Raw genomic sequence first — 21,449 nt, forward strand, 5'->3', positions numbered from 1 at the left:
TGGTATAAGTGTGGTCAGAGGTAACTCGGTGTAGCTCAGCTCTCGGGACCAGACCTATTGGATTATGTTATTTATGTAGAATTGTGGATTAGGGTTCCAACTATTATTCGTAATATTGTTATTAAATGCTTTAAACGTTTTAAAGGTTTTCCACTTAATAAATGTAGATAGTGGTATGAACTCATCTCAGTATATCTGACCCCGTTGTTTTCCCAATTTTCCCCTGGGTTATGATCTGAGAGAGTCTGGTGATCTCCGCATTTACTTTTCCTCGGAGGTTCCCTTTTATTTTAGTAAAACAGTGAAACTATTTTATTCTTAGACCGCAGTAGTAACTAGACGTCTTCGTTATTATTATATATTTGTCGGATTGGTTCGACTGGTTATATTGCTTTGGCGTGTTATATTATTTATATTGGTTTATGATAAATCTATTTTAGACTCGGAATTGAATAAGCATGTTATATTAACTGTTGATTATTATAACTGCTAGTTTAGGTTGAAGTCTCGGTTGCCCCCGAGCATTGGTTTTCTGCAGGTTTATGTGTTTATGAATTATTTGAAAGGCTAGTTACGGGTTTCGGTACTACATTACCCATACCCTAGCGCCGGTCGCGAATCATGAAAATGGGTCGTGACAGTAAACCAACAACGATATAATTACAATCATTAATTACAAAATAAAATCACAAAACATAATGTTTTAATTTTTCTAATTCGGGCATAGACTCCATTTTTCTTCCAATACGGAGGTCCTATACTATATCATTTTTTTCCGAAAAATCTTATACTATTTTTTAATTATTCTAGTCCTTCTAGTTATTCAATTTTTGATTTTTAAGGTCTTTTTATTTAGTTTTTTCCATCCCTCTACCTAATTTTTTTTTTCCAATCAGGCATAAAATCAAAAATGAAATTAGTAAAAGGAACTAGAAGAAAGCAATCTTTCACCATAAATAACACTTGCACTAACACTCATACTAACACACATATGATTAGCATCACAACTTAAAATGTATCCATTTTATAAATTTACCAATGGTTGGCTATCAGTTTACCAACGGTTGACTATCAGTTTACTTAAAAAATAATTTACTATTGTTTTTTTTAATTATTAAATATTAAACTTATGATTTATATCGGTTTATTAAATATAAGTTTACCAACAGTTGACTATCAGATCACCAAAGGCAAAAACAAAGGGGTTATAATGTTTACGTTAAAATGTAAAAATTAGGCAAAAGTGTGCAAAGAATAGGCAAATAATAAAAATATGGTTAGAGCTCAATAAATATGAAAACTAATTGAACCTTTGAGTAACTCTAGCCATAATTATTTCACATAAATATATTTCTTGCAGTGTATTAACCACAACTTCAAAGTTATATAATAAACACTTTAATATATTTTGAAAGTGAATATTAACCATAACTTGAAACACAGTAATATATTTTGAAATTTCCTTGTTACACTTGCTACATGTATAATTTCATATTAAATTAAGTAGCATCCAATATTAATGACTCTGCTATTATTACTTTTTTCTCCATTTCATTAAGTGAATCAAGGACTTTCCCATTTCATTGAGCACATAAACAATATAAAAATTTCTCTCAGACTTTTCATCAAACACTTTATGTGCAACTTTTTTAACTCTTCCATTGAATTCATTCTTTTTATACAGTACCCATTTTATAAAAACAAGTTTCAACAATCAAATCAAAATAATAAATTACATGAAATTATAAATAAAGCACAACAGTAGCAACTTGTTATCAGGAATTAGGGAAGATTACATAGTTTTTTTTAGGAGTAGATATGTTGATTTCAATTTAACTACAATTGAATCAACCCAACATCGTAATCCTTAGCCAATTCGACGAAAATTTTGCATCATGGCCGGAAAAGTCTCAGCGAATTTCTATTCCGACGACGGATTTATCATCATTGGCGGAGAAAACGGTGGTTGTCGGGGCCATTTGTTAGATTTGGATATTGAGATAGCATCGATGTAAAATCAGTAGTTGAAGTGATAAAGATTAGAATCGAACCCAAGCGGAGATAGTCGGGCGGTTTACGGTAAAAACAAAAAACAAAAAATCAAAAATGAAAGGAAATCAGTTTTGGTCGTAGTCTTAAAAGGATGATAGCCGCATCGTATTTGTGAGAATAAAATGGATTTTGATGGTGGTGAGCCTAATTTCCTCTTTTATATAAAATACAGGATTTGGGCTAGACTTTATTTTTATACGGCCCAATTCATATCTTTACTTTTCACACCATCAATTTTATGAAAGCTAACCTTTTTTTTTTGGATTTCTTTTTTTTTTACCGTTTTCTTATTTTCCTTCTCAATTGGCGGTTTCTTCATTCTTCTCCGCTATTTTGGCTTCTCTTCTCCTCGATTTTGCTGTGCGTTATCTCCATTACTGCACGACTGCTCTTACTTCTCTCATTTTTATCTCTATTTCATCATTATCTCAACCGTTCTTGCTTATATAACAGTAAATTCTTTTGAGTTGTGAAAAAAAAATTCACGATTTCTACTCCTTCGCTTCCGCCGTTCCGCCTCCGCTGTTGCGCCTCCGCCGTTTTGCCTCCATCGTTCCGCCTTTGTCTCGCCGCGCCATCTTTCTTTTATCTTTTTAATTTTAGATCTGAATTTTTTTGTTCTTTTTCAGATCTGTAATTTGTTTATCTTTTACTGTTGATTCACCATTAAACATGTATAAAGAGTATCTTTAAAGAATCTAATACTTATTTCATGTTATATAGAATAATTTTGTGATTTTATATAATAAAATTATGTTATTTCTGCATTTTTTTGTGTTTTGTTGTATTTCTGCGTTTTTTTATTCTGCAGAACGACTTGTTGATGATGATTGATTGCTGAATTATTGTAATGTTACAGTGTTGTTGATTTTATGTTAACTTTATGTTGATATTATGTTGATATCTACTAATTCTTTTTATTTTAACATTGACAAATAAGATAATATTGTCTGTGAAATAAACTTTCGTTGGATGAAATGAAACTGTATCATAACCGTCTTTGTCAAAATTTAGTTAGGTATGAGAGGTGGAACGCAAAACAATTATACAAGCGATTTTGAAGAAACTGTGCAGCTGCAAAGAGAATTGAGGAAAAAAAATTATTTTGAAATAGATTTCTTTAATTTGTGAACTGTTGTGTTGGTGTATATTTAATATATTTTTATTTTTATATGTAAGAATAATTTTATTTTTTCATTTGAATTATTGTTGTTGTTTTTTCATATTGTTTTGATTACTTACTCTGCTAACATCTTTATCTTATTTATTTATTTTTAAACATTTTGTACCTTTATTGTTTTTTAGTAGAATTACTACTATCATATTAACAAGTTATCAACATAATGTCAACATGATATCAACAATTAATGCTAATTTAGTCAAGATGTTTGTAAAATTAGAGCATCGATTGATTTAAGCCAAAAACAATCAATATATTATCAAAAACATGTCAACAGCTCATCAATACAGCAATCTAAGACTAACTTTACTTTTCTTTTAATGGTCAAAAAATCAACAGGTTATCAACAGTATATCAACAACATGTCAATATAAAATTGAAAATTAAAAAAAGTTAAAATACTTATCAACATAATGTCAACAATAAATCAACAACGAATCAACAATTAATGCTAATTTAGTCAAGATGTTTGTAAAATGAGAACATTGATTGATTTAAGTAAAAAATAATCAACATATTATCAAAAACATATCAATAGTTCATTAATACATCAATTTAAGACTAACTTTATTTTTCTTTCAATGATTGAAAATCAACATGTTATCAACAGTATATCAACAACATGTCAACATAAAATTGAAAATCAAAAAAAATTGAAATACATATCAACATAATGTCAACAATAAATCAACAACGAATCAACATAAGAAATAAAATAAAACATAATTTTTTGAAAAATTGTGACAATCGATAAAATATCAACAAGAAATCAACAACATGTCAACATGATAATGCTAACATATTCTTATCTAATCTCATTTAAATTTTGTTTTTTTTAGTTTATTTCACGCACAAAATTATTTAATTTGCTAATGTATTTTTTAGAATAAATTTTTTCAATGTTAAAATTAAGGAAATACCAACTGATTATCAATACAAAATCAACATAAAATCGACAACACTGTAGTATTATAATATTTCAGCAATCAACCATCATCAATAAATCGAACTGCAGATTAAAAAAACACAGAAATACAACTAAACACAAAAAAATGCAGAAATAATAAAAATTTATTCCATATAACCATAAATTTACATTACATAGCATGAAATTAGCATTATATTCTTAAAATATAATCTGTATACATGTTTAATGGTGAAAAAACAGTAAAAAAATTGTAGATCTGAAAATAAAAAAGAAGAAGAAAAAAAACAATAAATAAATTATAGATCTGAAATCAAATAGATGACAGCGATGAGCAGAGGAGATGATAGCGTTGACGAAGATGACAACGTAGACGATGATGAGAACGATGACGGAGGAGCGGAGGAATAGAGGACGGCTCAGCGGAAGACGGCGAACGGTAAAAAAAAGAGAGGAAGATAAACTGAGAGGAAGAGAAAATTGAATGATGAGGAGAGAGAAAATAATTGAAATTATGATTTGTATGTTGTTAGGGTTTAATATATAGAGTCCGTATTCAGTCCGCACATGATAGTTTAGAAAACCTAAACCTGTACCCGTATAAAAGTTAAAAATTTGGCAAACTAGGTTGTTTGTGTAAAAAGCCCAGCAGTCGATTTTACTAATTAAAATAAAAAAATTAATTACAGTTTAATTACTTTAAAAGCACTTACGGAACCACTTTATCAATGAAACGCAACTCATCTGTTGCGTCGTTCATTGGGTTGGTAACTTTTTAATAATAACTTTATATAATTTAGTCTGGTTGTTATGGTGTAACCAGGGGCGGAACGAGGGGGGGGTCGAAGAGGGTCGGCCGACCCTCTTCGCCGGCGAGGTGTGAAGGACCAGCAGGGGCGGAACGGGGGGGGGGGGGGGGGGGGGTCGAAGAGGGTCGGCCGACCCTCTTCGCCGGCGAGGTGTGAAGGACCAGTGCGTAAATTCTCTGCCGTGACCCTTTAATTTGCAACCTCTTCAGTAAATAGTTATGCCTCCATCGTTGGTGCTGCAACTTTTAAATTAGGGTTTGCAACTCTGTTAAGGGCTAAGCACACAAATCACCCAAATAGTCTATATATTTTCATAAATACATCGCATATTAAAAATATGCAAAAATCTCTCAATAAAAAATATAAATTTTCATTAATACATAAAAATCCAAAACACGGTGATTTACTAATAAAATGGGACGATTATGCCCCTTCTCCATAACCATTTCATTCCTTCTCTCTATAAGATATGCCAGAGAAATTGCAAGTATTAAATCGGAGATTCAAGGCGGAGAGAGAGGCGGAGTAAACCCAGTCGTGAAGAAAGTCGATGTGATGGCTCAGCGGACAGTGTTATAGATGATGGTAGTCCGTCGACGGTGGTCGTCATTATCTACAGGCGGCGCCGCGGCAGTTGTCGGACCTGCAAATAGAGAGATTAAAAATATAAATGAATTTGAAGACAAAAAAGATATATCTAATTGCAGATCTGTTATAATCCAAGAAATCTTAGGTAATGGAAATTTTGATTTGAATAATGGATTAATTAAGGATTTATGGTGGGTTGTAATGGTTTTTGTCTTCAAACTGCTTAATTTCTTTTAGTGTTTGTGTTCCTGATCTTGATTAATGTCTAATTTACTTTTAAATTTGTACTCAAATAGCAATTGGGTTTTGGTGAATTATCTGTGCTTGAACTTTCATTTTTTGTCTTTTGGTTTCTAATTAATTTTGAAGTAAAAGCTTGATTCTTTGATTTAATGGATAATTATTATCAGTATCTCAATTTTATGAGTCTTGTAAGTTCAAATTGACCTAATTTAAACTGACATAATGATTTTGATTTGTAACAGAAAGAACGAAACCTCATGTTTGTATTATTCAATTTAGATCAAATGTTTTTGTAGTTAGGTGAAAGATTGTCTTTACTTTTGTATTAGTATTATTTATACACTGATGAGATATATTGCTGGTGATTGATTCTGCATAGAGTAGTGTTGGGAGAAACATGAGATGTTGGTTTGTAAGGTGACTTGCTCAAAATTGAAGGTGGATAGGAAAAGTATTAAAATGTGTTTAAATCAAAAATAGCAATGAATGTTTTTTAAAAAAATTAAAGTGACAAGTATTTTAAAATAAAATAAAAAATCTAAAGCGACAATTATTTTATAATAGGGGGTATTTAACATTATAACTAATTAATAAATTTAATATCAATTAAATATCAGCTGAAAATCAACGAAATATGTAGAAAAGTGCTGATTTTAACTATTTTAATGAGTTCTGTTTAATATGCTGAAACTCTTATTTTAAAATTTGGCCAAATTTTAAAGATCAACTAAATATCAACCGAAAATCAAATGAATCAACCAAAAATAAAACAAATGTCAACTAAAGATCAACTAAATGTCAACCGAATATTAATCAAATGTCAAATATATATGGTCCTTTATGCATATTAAATATTTATAATATCGAAAATAAATAAATTAAGTGAAAATTTAATTGATAGCATGCTGAAAATAAATATAAAGTAAACTTAACATATACTCGGTATATTCATAAAAAAATGTGTACTCAGTATAAATTAAATATCAAAATATATAATTAATTATTAATTGAACTAATAACAAAATTTTATCAATTTTAGTTTACATCAAGTTGATTTTCAGTTTGCATCAACTATACTTAAATTTAATTTATGGTTTATACATAATAAATTTTTTTATTATAAAATAGCAAATGTATAGTCAAAAATAAATATATATAAAAAAAATATACCCTACATATTTTTAAATTACTTTATTTTTGAGATAGTGTACGTCGAGTTTATTTCTGGTTGATTTCATGTCCATTTTCTCCATGTAGTTTTTTTAGGTTAATAAATCAAGATATTATCCAATCTGTACTATTAATTTCATTTCAAAATATTAGAAAAGGTGAAACTGATTCGTGTCCTTACTGTTGTAGTATTGTGTTAATGAAAAATATTTCACATTTGGTTGACGTTCAGTTGACATTTGGTTGACATTCAATTGATTTTCGGTTGACATTTGGTTGATCTTTAGTTGATATTTATTTGATTTCCTGTTGACATTCAATTAATATTCGATTGATTATCAATTGAAATTTGATTGATTTTCAGTTGACACGTGATTAATCTTTTGTAATTTGGCCAAATTACAAAAGAAGAATTTCAACAGATTAAATAGAGAGTGTTTATCGCATGCAACGGTTGTGCCACATTATTTTTACAAGAATGTTTTAATATATATAAATAAAAAATAAAATTGAAGTATAATTGATGTATATTGATAATCAACTTGATGTAAACTACTAATCAACCTAACGAAAATTGAAATTGATAAGATTCTATTGTTAATAAAATTTTAAAATCTAAAATTAATAATGAATCGATTCATATTTATACAAACAAATGATAAACAAATATATATTTAAAATTTATAGTTGACAATGAGTTGATTTATAATTATTTAAACATATAATAACTAATAAAATATCTCAATGTAATTTAAAGTCAATTTGAAAATTAGTTTATAATATTTTTATTTAAAATATAATATCATATAATAGATAAATTAAAATAGATAATTTTTTTTAGTTAGCTATAAATGTCAAATAATTAGAGTTGATTTATAGTTTATTTAAGGTTGATAGCAAATTTAATATCTGCAAAAAAGACAATTTTTAATATCAATTAATTAAGAGGTGTAGTTTACATTGAATTTTTATTAAATTTACAAAGAGTTTTCATCGAATTTATATTGATGTAAAGAAAGGTTCAACATAGTACACTTATTTTGTATTAAAATTGCATTGAGCCTTTTTAGTCAGCTCTCTCAAACTTAAAAAGGCTCAATTCACATATTCAACGCAATAACTTCTTCTAATTATACGTGTACTATATAGATTGGAAATTGGAAAACAGAAACTAATAATTTGGAGAGAAAGAGAATTAATGTCAGTAAATCAATATAAATAAAACAAATATTGATATAAATCGTCACCAATTCAAGAACAGAGAAGAGCCTATAACCTAAAATGCAGTTAAAGGGAAAATAGTAAAAAAATACGAACAACAGCAACTCCATAACTTTCATAATACCAGTACAATAGTATTCATCGGTTTTTGGAGGATAAACAGCGGCAGTCGGAGAATAGACCATTTAGGGCAGCCGTCATCTCCTTCCTCCGCTGGTTCCGCTGGCGGCGCCCCCACCGTTCCTCCTTCATCGCTTTGTTCCATTTGCGGCAGTCGCCGACGATTGTTGAACTGTAAACATCAGTCGTAGGTTTTGGTTAGTTCATTGATCATTCGCCTCTTAATCTTGATGGCGCGTCCTTTTGTTGGCAATTTTTTATTCGCTCTACAACCATCTTCGTCGGCGGAATCATGAAAATTCCGGCCACCTTGAAACAATCAAGTCTAGTTCTAGAATAATGATGATTGTTGTTTTAGATCTGATGAGGTTGGAGGAATTCTTCTTCAGCTCAGTTATTATAAAGTAAGGGTAAAAAGGGGTTAAAATTATAATGAGGTATAAATGAAAACACTTAAATAAATAATGAGAGATTTCCGCACAAAAAAAAATTATGAGTCATTAATGTATAACTTTAGAGAAGGTGAGTTATAGGGTGTAATTTCCTCCTCTGTTAATGTGTTATGGGCTTATGTTTCATATTTTAGGGCCCATTTTACTTTTATCCTTCAATGTGTTATAACATGTGTACTAACGTTTTGGATTTAATTTTTATTGGTTACTTTTAAATGACTGTCATACAACTCTTTGGAAGAAAAAAAGTTAGTTTTCATTAATATATGTAATTAAAAATTTATATAAGAATGAAAGTAAATTAATTAATATTTAATAAATTAAATCATTTTATTAATTGATGAATAATATAATAAATTGATGCAAGGGTAATTTTTTTTCCAAAATAGATGATATATTATTTAACTTAAAAATATGTAAAATAGCTAATAATATTCGCTAACCCTTTAAAATTATAAAAAAAATCGAAAAAAAGATGTTCTATTAAAAAAAATTCCGACCCCCTCAATGATAAGTTCTGGTTCCGCCCCTGGGTGTAACAAATTTTGATTTGATGTATTGTGCAAAAATAATTAATTGATTTTATATGTGTGTGTTGTTTTTTATATCAGCCATCCTTACAAGCATTCTTCCTTCAACACGATTCATAAAATTCTGCACATTATTGACTATAGCCTCTAGTTTCTAAATGACAAATCTTTTTCGCTTGTGTTCATCTCAAGTCCATCAATTATATAACTATCAGTCGTCGGCGGGGGCTGACGATGTGAATTTGACGGTGGAAACTGCTCATTGATGAAAAAAGAAAATGGGAAGCATTAATTAAAATTCTTCTTCCGACTATTACCATCGAATGAATAATGTCGAAGGAATTTATTTTGAAGAAAGGGTCAGCGCCCTGAACTTGTGACACGGGATCATCTAACCGAATTTATACTTTTTTGAGCAACTAACCCCAAAACTCTTCATTTTGGGGTCAAATAACCCAATAATTTATATTTTTATTTTAAAAAATAGATTTAGAATAGTTATATCGCAACAATTAGGGAAGTATCTAATTATTTTTTTGCATCCTTCGCCTCTGATTTGTATTTTACACGTTTTAAAAATATAATTATGGGGTTATCTGACCCAAAATTGAAGAATTTTGAGATTTATTGCTCAAAAAAGTATAAATTTGATTAGATGACCCCGTGTCACAAATTTTGGGGGCGCGTTGATCCTTTGTTCAATTTATTTTGATAAATGGATAATGTCGAAGGAAATTAGCTTCAGAAGAAATGAAAAGTAATGACGTCATTAGCTTGGTAACTTTAGATAATTTAATAAGGTTGTTGTGATGTAATAAATTTTTATTTTATATAATGGGTAAAGTAATTAACTGAGTGCGTATGTGTGTGTTATTAATTTTATTTCAACTATTCTTACAAGTATTCTTCCTTCAACATGATTTATAGAAGTCTTCACAGTACTAACTGCAATTTCCTGTTGCAAAATGGCAAATCTTCTTTACTTGTGTTCTTCCTCAAGTTTATCAATTCTACGACTATTAGTCTATACCAAGAACTAGTGCTGCAGATTTGGCGGTAGAAATTGTGCATTGATAAAAAAAAAAATGAGAAGCCATTGATTAAAATTCTTCTTTCATTCATTACTATCTCAAGGATGTTCTCAAAGAGTATTATTTTTTGATGAATGGATATTACAATTTCATTAGGCTAGTAATTTTTTACTAATAATTTTTGATAATTTAGTAGGATTGTTGTGATATAATAAATTTTAATTTTATGTAATTGTAAAGTAATTAATTAGGCATGTGTGTGTGTCTGTTGATTTCCATTTTAATTATTCTTACAAGCATTCTTCAATCAACATGGTTCATTAGAATCTTTACGTTTACATTTATACAATTGCAAATCTTGTTTGCTTTTGTTTTTTCTCAAATATATCAATTTTACGGTTGTCAACTGTCAACGATGACTACTGCTGTGGATTTGGCGATGGAAATTGCGTAGTTACGGGAAAAAAATAAAAAGAAATTGATTGAAATTCTTCTTCCAACCATTACAGCCAAATGGGTACTATTGAAGGACTTTGTTTTTTGATGAATCGGTACTATAGAAGGAATTTTTTTGATGAATGGGTACCATTGAAGGAAATTACTTGTGACAATAATAAAAAATAATTACTTTATTGAGCTAGTAACATTTTAATAATAATTTTAGATAATTTAGTAGGGTTTTTCAGATGTAGTAAAATCTGATTTGATATAATGTGTGAATCAATTGACTGATTTTAGTAATTTGCGTGTGTGTTTGTGTCATCTTCCATTTCAGCTATTCTTTTTTTTTTTTGAGAGAAAGATTGCTCTTTATTAACTAAACCGGATTAACAAAAAGTTCGTTGATCGGGTAAGGCAAATCACCGTCAAACGAATAATCTCGACCAATGAACATACCCCATTTGGCGATGGTATGAGCAATGTGATTACAATGTCTTCTAACATGCTGAAAACGAACTGACGAGTTTAACGGGATAGCGAGGCAATCCTCTATAATAAGTTGAATATGATCGATAGCATTTAGCGGGTTGTGAAGCCTTTGAATAACTCCCAGTGAATCAGACTCCACAAGCAACTCTGAACACTCAACCTCAGAGGCTAACTTCATGCCAAACTGAACAGCCAAAGCCTCTGCAAGTTCACTATCTACAACTCCATTCAACACGCAAACACCACCCTTTATCACCCTTCCTGAACTATCTCTGCACACGGCCCCAGCAACCGATCTTTTCCTCTCTGTCGACACTGCTGCGTCCGTATTCACTTTGATAGCTGAGGTTGGAGGGGGTTGCCACGTCTGCACAGCAGAAACTTCATCTAACAAAGCCTCCCGAGAATCCTTGTCTGCACCTGGAATCAGTGAATGAATGTTGCTAAACAAAAGATGTGGAGGCAGCCTGTTATTACCGAAAACAATGTTATTCCTGTCGATCCAGATCGTCCACAGCGACATAATAAATAATTGAAGGTCCTCCGTCTTTAGAGACCTGGTCATCAACCTTAACCACTCAACCACAGTAGTGCTGGGAATATTATCGACTCGCAAGCATAACGGCGAAGAGAGCCAAATCCCACGAACCTCGTCGCAGTCTTTGAGCGCATGCAGAGCTGATTCCTCCTTCAAACCACATCTGGGACAAAGCTCATTCATAAACTGCATTCTCTTTACCAGATTAGCGTTGCATGGCAGTGAATCATGCCCAATTCGCCACAGGAAATGCTTGATCTTCGGTTGGACCTTACATCGCCAAATTTGTTTCCAAAAATCCCGCATCATTGACATACCTGACGATGTTGCTCTATCCCTCTCCACAATGTTACGCGCTTGATAATATCCAGATTTAACTGAATAATTACCGTTTTTATTGGGGACCCAAAACAGTTTATCTGGTGGCAGCCTCTGACTAATAGGAATTTGAAGGATACAGTCAACTTCGTTTGGCGAAAATGCTATCTGAAGTTTCTCTACATCCCACTTCGCTAGATTTTCGTCAATAAAATCGCTAACACGACTTCCGTCCTGCACATTCAGACAGCCAATCGGTTTCATATAGTTTGACGAAGTGATCCATTTGTCACCTTTCACATCTATAGACCTGCCATTTCCCACCCTCCAAGCTAACCCACAATCTAGGATCCGTCTCCCCTTAATAATGCTACGCCACACAAAGCTGGAGCCTGGACGCAGCCTAGCCTGCATAAAGTCAGTATTGGAGAAATACTTCGCTCGCAGCACCGTCGCACACAGAGAGTTTGGTTCCTGGATCAATTTCCAAGCTTGCTTGCCCAGCATAGCTACGTTGAACGCCCGAAGATTACGAAACCCAAGTCCGCCATCCTTTTTCGATTGGCAAATAAACCGCCAACTTACCCAAGGAATTTTCCTCTTATCATCTGTACCGCTCCACCAGAACCGAGATATAATACTCTGCATATCGTTGCAAAAGGAAACAGGCAAAGCGAAGCAACTCATCATATATGTGGGAATAGATTGGGCTATAGACTTAATAAGAACTTCACGACCCGCCTTTGATAGAAAATTCTCCTTCCACCCTAAAACCCTTTTATGTAACCTGTCTCGAAGGAAGCCAAATATGTGTTTTTTCGACCTCCCCACCATAGTAGGCATACCCAAGTACTTTTTAAAGTGAGTGACCACCTTATACCCCAAAATATTCTGAACCGCTTGTCTATTAGATGGCGGGGTAGCAGCATTGAAGCATAATTCAGATTTATCACCATTGACGACTTGACCCGATGCCTCTTCAAAAACAGAAATAATCCGCTTGATAGCTGTGCACTCCCTCACCGTGGCTTTTACAAACAAGACACTGTCGTCTGCGAAGAAGAGATGGTTGATTTTTGGGCCCCCTCTACAAACACTTCCACCAGTGATATCTCCATTCCGAACCCCTTGTCGTAACAATGCTGAAAAACCCTCCGCACATAACAAGAACAAATAAAGGGAGAGAGGATCTCCTTGACGAAGCCCTCTCTGAGGACAAATGTTACCACTCGGAATCCCATTAATTAGCACTGAATAGGAGACCGAAGTGACACAGGCCATAATGAGCTTAATGAAGTGGACCGGAAACTGCATTTTAACCATAACTGCCTCTATGAACTTCCATTCGACTCTGTCATATGCCTTACTCATATCGAGTTTAAGCGCAATAGACCCATTCTTCCCCTGCGATCTTTTAGCCATAGAATGAAACATCTCGAAAGCGACGATAGCATTATCCGTGATAAGCCTACCCGGGACAAACGCACTCTGCGATTCATCAATCACAGACGACAACACACATTTCAGTCGGTTAGCCAAAACTTTAGAGATCAACTTATATATGACATTACATAGGCTAATCGGACGCAAATCTTTCATCGACTCAGGAGAATCATTCTTCGGAATGAGTGTTATAAAAGTGTGATTCATGTTGGCTGGCATCACTCCTGTACGCATAAACTCAAGGATACACCTCACTACATCACGACCTATGACCTGCCAATAAGAACTATAAAATAGCGCATGCATACCATCCGGTCCTGGGGCTTTTGTTGGACCCATATGTTTTAAGGCTGATCGGATCTCTTCCTCGCAAAAAGATCTTTGAAGTTCATCACGCTGGTCATCTGAGATAGCTGAGTGGATGCAGCTAATAACCAAATTCTGGTTACTGGGATTAGAAGTAGTAAATATCTTATTAAAATAATTAATAGCTACCCTTGAGATGTCCTCCCCATACTGCCAATTTCCGAAGTCATCACAGATTCGGGTAATACTGTTGTTTTTCTTTCGGCTAGACGCTTTATGGTGAAAAAACTTAGTATTACGATCGCCCTCTCGGAGCCAATCAGCTCTAGATCTTTGGCGCCACATGATCTCCTCCCTATTTAGCAGTTCATCAACCTCCGCAGCTAAAACAGCAATCTGCCGATCAGAATCAACATTACTGTCACCATCTTGCAGCGTTTTGATGCTGTCCAATTTCTGCTTCAGCTGTTTTCTGACACTACCAAAAGCTTCGTGCGCCCAAGACTTCATCTGATTGCTGCAAAGCTCTAATTTGCCCATAAACTCCGTCGTCATTCCCAAACTCGCTATCCAGGCGTCCTTCACAACTTCCTCAAACTGTGAATGCGACATCCACATTTGCTCAAAACGAAAAGGTTTCGGAGCTTTGGTTACCTGAATAACACTAGTGTCAACCACAATCGGACAATGATCCGACCGATAGCGAGCCAAGTGAGAAACTCGACCATCCGGGTAAATGTCACGCCATTGGCTATTAGCAACCTATCTATCCAATCGAATCTGAATATTGTGAATTGCCTCTCGTCTATTGGACCAAGTAAAAGTGTTACCAGCAAACCCCAAATCATCAAGACCACCGTCAACTAACGCCTCACGAAACCCATTAATTTCTCGCTGATCTCCCCTTCTACCACCCTTTTTTTTCCGAATGGTTAAGGAACAAATTGAAATCTACAAACAACAGGAGAGGATCACTTCCTTGCAAACCCAACTGTCTAATTAAATCACAGGTGAGATGTTTATTGGCAGCTTCTGGCCAGCCATAAATCCCTGCGCCCCTCCATCTACGATTAGTTGTCATATCTGAAACTTCAAATTCGATGTGGTTACTAGACGAACCACCTATCGTGACATCAACATTATTCTTCCAAAAGAGCGCTAAGCCTCCTTTTCTACCACTAGAATCGACGATAAAAAAATTATACGAACTAAAACTTCTACAAATGCTACTAAATTCACTTTTAACTAACTTTGTCTCCATTAAAAAGAAAACGGAAGGGGAAACATTATGAATAAAGAAATTAAGAGCACGTACCGTCCAAGGATTCCCCAATCCTTGGAGGTTCCAACTTAGGAGTTTCATTGCTTCCGGCGAGACTGCTCAGCAGTCTCCGCCGATATCTCAATATGGTTAAACTGGTCCAGTAACCCATCTCGAGCTTTCTTTGAGAAAAGGTTATCTGGAGAGGTCTCAATCTGCATATCGTCTACACTTCTTTTTGCACCACCCTTGTTTCGAGCCACCTCACTTGTCTTTCCTGAATTCCGTTGTGAATTACTTCTTGTCCAAGTGGTCTTCCTATTTTTCTTTCCATTAGGGGCCTGTTGAGGACACACTTCTTTACCATCAGAATAAATCTGGGTGGTATCATTAACTTGTGCAACCTGCACTTCTACAAATTTATCATGTGGGCCCTTAGCTGTTGTATCAACTATCACATCCGCATCAGCACCGGACTTGGCCTTGGCAGCACTTCTCCCCGATTGAGCTTCATCATCATAGCTTCCCTGAACCTCCATTTGGAGCTCTCTCCTTGCCCCGGTCGCCTTAACAGTTGAGGAACCAGACGAGGTACCCATAGAATTCCCCCTGCTCCTCTGAACACCCTCACTTTGGTGGGCACTGTGCCTTTCTCCCATTAAACCACGTTTTTAGGAGTCGCCCGCAAAACAGGACCATACGGCCATTCCTCAACTTCCATCTCTTCAGGTTTGGTTTCACAGTCAGCCACTATGTGATCACACATGCCGCACCAATAACAAAAGTTTTGAATTTTCTCGTACTTAAAAGAGACCCAACAACTCTCACCAAGAGGGTTTATGATTTTCGTGCCTCTGACAATAGGTTTTGTTACATCAATCATAACCCTAATTCGACTATATCTTCCCCATGTAGCCATCTCCTCATCACTCCATTCCACAATCCGTCCCACCTTACTAGCAATTCTTGTAATGGCAGCTTTACTTCTACAGTTAAGGGGAATATTATAGATACGGATCCAGAACGGACTCTTCTCTAGTCCAACCTCATCTGGTTGTAGATTGCCACAAAGTGGTTCAAATAATATCAATTGTTTGTCAAAGTGCCACGGAGCTTCGTTCAAAATACGAGTTCTATCCGTTTTAGTTTTGAATTCACAAACAAATAAGTTATCCCCAATCTCCTTAATACTGAATCCCTTCGCCAGTCGCCATGCACTGCTAAGGGCATTCTTCATATGAATTAAATTATACGGTTTCTTCGTTAGGAGCTTGCCCACAAGACTAAGATTAGCTTTTTGTTCAATCTCATCATCAATAACATCCTCTAGATTAATAGCAACTTCCTCATCCTCTGTGAGATTCAGTTTAGCATATAACTCAGCGATATCTCCATTCCACCTGTAGCAACCACAGTAAACCAATCTGCTATCACACTCAAACTAGTCAATAAACTCAAAACAAACCAACAGCCCTAATCCTGATACAGGTAAAGGATAGGGAAACAAATTCCAGAAGGAAAAGTAATAATCCAAGGGCATGCGCCACCAACTTCAGTAACGAAGAAAAAACCCTAACCCTAGAAGCCTAGCGTAGGAAGAGAGCTCCACATAAGTCGGGAGATTTATCATTTCATTTCAGCTATTCTTATAAGCATTCTTCCTTCAACATGACTCACTGAAGTCTCCATGTTACTGATTATAGCCTTCAATTTTGAATTGGAAGATCTTTTATGCATGTGTTCTTTCCCAAGTCTATTAATTTTAAGACTATCTAGAGCTGACTATGGACTAGGTCAGCCCAGAATAGGTTTGGAACAGGCCAAGTCAAATCCGGCCCTGCAGCGGTCAAACTCGAAACAGGATCGAAACCGTAAAATAACTGGTTCTGAGCTGATTTTAAACTTTTGAACTTTGAACCGTCAGTTTTGGATTGAAAACGGCGGTTCAAGAGTCAAACCTCAATACACAATTATTTAATATTTATATTATATATTTTAGGTATATAATTTGAATAGTCACAAAGTGAAAGCTGAAATTTGCAAAGATTGCAAACGGCCAAACTATTAAAATAGTAATATTTGATTAAAAATATATTTTAGTTAACATATAATAATTTAATCAAAAATTAATATTATAAATTCGTAAACATTTTATAAAATTTATAATTTTTTTTAATAATTTATAAAAATCCACTACACTTATTTTTATATTTTTACAACAATTATTTTAACTATTACATTAATTTTTTGAAATGTTTTCATTCTTAATTATTCTGATTTATTTTTTAAAAACATTCAACTAAAATTTATGGCCAATTTGATTGGAAATTATGAAAATTTTATGGGTGAGTAATAATATGATTATCCAAAAAATCAAAATGAAGTTTATTGTAGATGAACGACCACAATGTTCAAATTCCACAAGAGCAAGTGGCAAAAAGAGACATCCAATCCGAATATTTTTGATATATTTATAAAAAAATAGAAAAATCAGATTATTTATCAAAATTGTATGCAACTATTGCGCTCAAATTTACAAACATAAAATTGAGATAGTACATTCCAATGATATTTGAAGAGTAATAATCCAACACAAATGGGTAATCAAAAGACGCAAACGTAAATGTCTAGATATGCACATTCTTTTTGTTTTTCAATTTTATTTAAATATTTCGATTAAAAAAATAAAATAGATTAGCTAAAATGATCAGTATGGAACATTTGACCTTAGGATTTATTGAAAAAGTTGGTTGTGTTAATTATTGCCAATTCTTTAAACTCTTCCGCAAGACGTATACCTAGAAATACGATAAAAATAATTAATTATAAACTATATCAAGAAGAAAACAAATTTCAAATATTTCTTTTTAATTTTTGATGGACAAATTTCAATTTGTAGTGATATATAGAGTAATTATTGGCAAATTGACTTTTAAAAACAGCAGCAAGTTAAAGCTCAGCATAACATCATCATATGCAAAACAATAATCCATATTCGTATGTGTAACCACAATTATACAACGACTGACACACACATGTAGGTGGAATTTAAAACAAAAAGTTGACTTTCAAAAACATGACACAAATCCTAATTTTACAATATTCCCTATGATACAACTCAACAATCATGCCAACAACATCATATATCATCATACAACATACATAAGACCTAGGTATTCATAAACCTAAGCTCTGATACATACTTTGTCACGACCAAAAATTGTAGTCCGTGACTAGCGTTAGGAAATGTGAATGTTAATTCTGAAACCCGTAGCAAGTCTAAACGAATCATCATACAATATGTACATTGAATAATATATAATCAATGCTCGAGGGTAACTGAGACTCTGAATCATGCATAACATATAACCATAAAGCCACATTGTCCAAATAAGGGCAAACATTCCATAATATACACTACTGTAATTCAGGTAATTAGCGACGGAATTTTCCGTCGCTAACTACCCTTATTTTGTCGCAAATCATCATTTGCGATGGAATTGCGACAGATTATATCCGTCGCAAAAGGCTTGGTCGCTAACGGAATAGCGACGAAATGTCCGTCGCCGTTAATATAAATCCGTCGCTAATCTTGTCTCCCTTAAATTGAAAAAGGAGACGAATTGCCGACGGAAAAACAATGTGGCGACGGAATAATTCCGTCGCCAATTAAAATTCCGTCGCAAATGGTGAAGCATTTTGCGACGGATTATCCATCGCAAATTCTCTTTGTTTGGAGACTGAGAAGGGCATTTTGCAACGGATTTTTCGTCGCAAATTGGTCGCAATGTTTGAGAATTTTATCTAATTTTTACCCGTTTTTCTGTTTTATTCATGGGGATTATAACCTGTAAAATCTACTATTTGCAATTAACATTTAAGCACAATTTCAGAAAAAAGAACGCTGTCATTTAAAAACACGTTAGAGTTTACATATCGTACAAAATGTATGAAACAAGAAAATACAAAATGACAGAAATACAAACATGACACTACAAAGTTGGAGTTTCATCATCGTCTGAAGGACCTGGAGGTGGGGGTGGGCGATAATGCGGAGGAAGAGTCTGCATCATTTCGCTAGCTCAGCCTGAACAATCTGGGCCATCCTCTCATCGGCGCTCGCCTGCTGGGCACGGAGAGCCTCTACCTTGGTGGTAATCTGGCACAGTCCATCCTGGATCCCGGCCTGCACACGCCGCTCGATCTCCTCCTCAAATGGGTGTGACTGTGTGGACCTGGTCCTCGCCCTACTGGTCGATGTCGTATCCACGTACGCACTAGTAATCGCTGAACCCAATCCATAGACACGCCGCTTTTTGTTGACGCCCTCAATATCCAGAAACAGCTGGGTCTCGTCGACGTACGCTGTGCTAGAAGAACCACCATCTCCAGACAGCGGCTGCGATGCAGCAGCAAGTCTCTGAGCAATTGCATCCTATAGAATGATTGAAAAACATATATATCACTTAACGGCTAAAAACGCATAACAAATGAAACATAAGTATAATTCCTAAAAAAAATTCGGAAGCATTTCCTCTATAATTTGATCAACACCCATTTTTCAGGGACACCTTGCAAACATATACATTTCATATACAACCCACCGTCTGTTAACACACCAAATCTAGCATTTACAATTTAAATTGAAACACATTTTACACTAATTTAATCTAACACTTAAGCAAAGTAAAACAACTAATAAAATTATATAAGTTCATGACCTACACTCATGTCCTGGGCCCTCTTGTCTACCATGACACCCTTATCAGCTTTCGTGCATCCGAGTATACAGCTCTGTTGCGGTAGGCTTGCGGCCGAGCTCTTCAGCCTAAAAGAAAAATAAGCAATTTGTTAGTTCATCAGAAAATAAAAAATAGTTGTAAATAAAAAAGAATTCTAGAAACAAACCAACACATCCATATGTCGGATGGCAGAACGGGATCCCCCTGTATGGCGTACTGGTCCGGAACCGGCTCCAGCAGGCTCGCTCATCCGATTAGCGCGAGCTATATCAGACTTCTTCTTCTCGTCCTCTGATGCCCAGAAGGCCTTCCAGGAATCCCAAATTTCTTGGCTGATCGAGGTATGTTTTTTGTCCTTCTCTCTCATCCTGCGAATAATGTCCTTGTATCGGTTGGCAGCATGCGTCGTGAATACACTTTTGATGACGTCGTCGCTGTAATCCGCCGCATTCCACCAGTATTCCTTCTGCAAAACATAAAAACCAAGTTTGAGTTAGTAATTTTGCGTTAGTCTAAATTCAAACTTTAAAACAATTTATTATCTTAAATTCCTCCAAATAGAAATTTGTCTGCTCTGCAGTCAGAAACCGCCAGGCTCGCCCATTCTCGAACCAGCACTTTCTAAAAATCTCCCGCATAGACCGGGAGATTGGTCCAGGGTTTAACAGCCTCTCCCTGCGAGGTTACAACAAACTTTTACTTTCTATAGTAAAACGATAAAAAAAAATTAAACTAAAAATTTACATTCTTACCTGCTGGCGTTTGGAAAACTCAGTGCCCTCCCCTGGGCATCCAGCTCTACAGGGGGCTCTCCTGGCTGTCGGGGCTGAACAGGGGGTGCCGCCTCCACCTCCTGCTGTTGGCCCTGAACAAGGATGTCCTCCACAGGGGCACGCACAGCTGGGTTACCCCGACCACGACCTCTAGCTGGGTTACCCCGTCCCCGACCTCTAGTCGGATCACCTGAACCACCCTGCCCTCTCATACCCGCAGACATTAAAATGCGTTTCGTCACACATATAACTAACAATTTAATACATTGTTAAAAAATACATTTTCTTCAACACGCTCCCCTCGCCATGAAAAACTCATACTTGGTAACCTTTCACAAACCCATTTTTCAATAGATGGAATTCCACCTCATCGACATCCCGATAGCTTGTATTTCGACAACCTCTCTTAGGGCAAGGACATTTTATCTGCACTCCACTCATACAAGCGGGATGTCGTAATGCAAATTGGACAAACTCCTTCACATGCTCCTTATACCCTGTGGTTAGCAACCCGTTTGTGTGACTCTTGTACATCCAACTGCGGTCTGTCTCCATTTCTGTAGCGCGGATAATTAGAGGTGGGGTTTTCACTCGAGATAAGCAAATTCAATGTAATTGACTGCTAAAAAGGTAGGGCCCTATCCCATTTGCAAAACAGGCGCCCCGTAACTCGGCCACGGTATATGCCTAGCAACAGAGAAAAATATTCAGCAGCCTTCCGGCGTCATTCTCCCTCGGTGCGATATTTATTATATGCGTTGTAATGCTAATTATATATTCCTCGAGGAATAAGCGTTACAAAACATATACTAAACAT

The 21,449-nt window shown here is 34.8% G+C and overlaps 3 protein-coding genes across 3 annotated transcripts; all 3 read right to left on the bottom strand.

Annotated features, from left to right (window-relative positions):
• Positions 1-11,138: 11,138 nt before the first annotated feature.
• Positions 11,139-15,219, bottom strand: LOC130015280 (uncharacterized). Its single transcript, XM_056105068.1, has 3 exons — positions 14,816-15,219; positions 14,695-14,763; positions 11,139-14,607 (listed from the first exon to the last, which is right to left on the bottom strand). The coding sequence occupies exons 1-3, from the start codon at positions 15,217-15,219 to the stop codon at positions 11,139-11,141; spliced, it is 3,942 nt and encodes a 1,313-aa protein (XP_055961043.1).
• A 556-nt stretch (positions 15,220-15,775) lies between these two features.
• On the bottom strand, positions 15,776-19,190 carry LOC126672803 (uncharacterized). Its single transcript, XM_050366755.1, has 2 exons — positions 19,114-19,190; positions 15,776-16,517 (listed from the first exon to the last, which is right to left on the bottom strand). Exons 1-2 carry the CDS (start codon positions 19,188-19,190, stop codon positions 15,776-15,778), a joined length of 819 nt encoding a protein of 272 aa, XP_050222712.1.
• LOC126672804 (uncharacterized) lies at positions 19,187-21,187 on the bottom strand. The gene is made up of 6 exons (XM_056105069.1): positions 20,962-21,187; positions 20,612-20,882; positions 20,384-20,534; positions 20,030-20,325; positions 19,843-19,945; positions 19,187-19,552 (listed from the first exon to the last, which is right to left on the bottom strand). The coding sequence occupies exons 1-6, from the start codon at positions 21,185-21,187 to the stop codon at positions 19,187-19,189; spliced, it is 1,413 nt and encodes a 470-aa protein (XP_055961044.1).
• Positions 21,188-21,449: the final 262 nt, after the last annotated feature.

The sequence above is a fragment of the Mercurialis annua genome, linkage group LG3 (assembly GCF_937616625.2).
Source record: "Mercurialis annua linkage group LG3, ddMerAnnu1.2, whole genome shotgun sequence".
NCBI lineage: Eukaryota > Viridiplantae > Streptophyta > Magnoliopsida > Malpighiales > Euphorbiaceae > Mercurialis > Mercurialis annua.

Coding starts and splice junctions, on each gene's coding strand:
- LOC130015280 (XM_056105068.1), bottom strand. CDS start 15,219: ATGAAACTCCTAAGTTGGAACCTCCAAGGATTGGGGAATCCTTGGACG. Junction 14,764..14,815: donor GGAAGTGATCCTCTCCTGTT/GTTTGTAGATTT, acceptor AAAGGGTGGTAG/AAGGGGAGATCAGCGAGAAA. Junction 14,608..14,694: donor GGTGGTCTTGATGATTTGGG/GTTTGCTGGTAA, acceptor GGTTGCTAATAG/CCAATGGCGTGACATTTACC.
- LOC126672803 (XM_050366755.1), bottom strand. CDS start 19,190: ATGATGCAGACTCTTCCTCCGCATTATCGCCCACCCCCACCTCCAGGT. Junction 16,518..19,113: donor GATGATGAAACTCCAACTTT/GTAGTGTCATGT, acceptor TGGTTGCTACAG/GTGGAATGGAGATATCGCTG.
- LOC126672804 (XM_056105069.1), bottom strand. CDS start 21,187: ATGGAGACAGACCGCAGTTGGATGTACAAGAGTCACACAAACGGGTTG. Junction 20,535..20,611: donor AGTTTTCCAAACGCCAGCAG/GTAAGAATGTAA, acceptor GTAACCTCGCAG/GGAGAGGCTGTTAAACCCTG. Junction 20,326..20,383: donor AGATAATAAATTGTTTTAAA/GTTTGAATTTAG, acceptor TATGTTTTGCAG/AAGGAATACTGGTGGAATGC.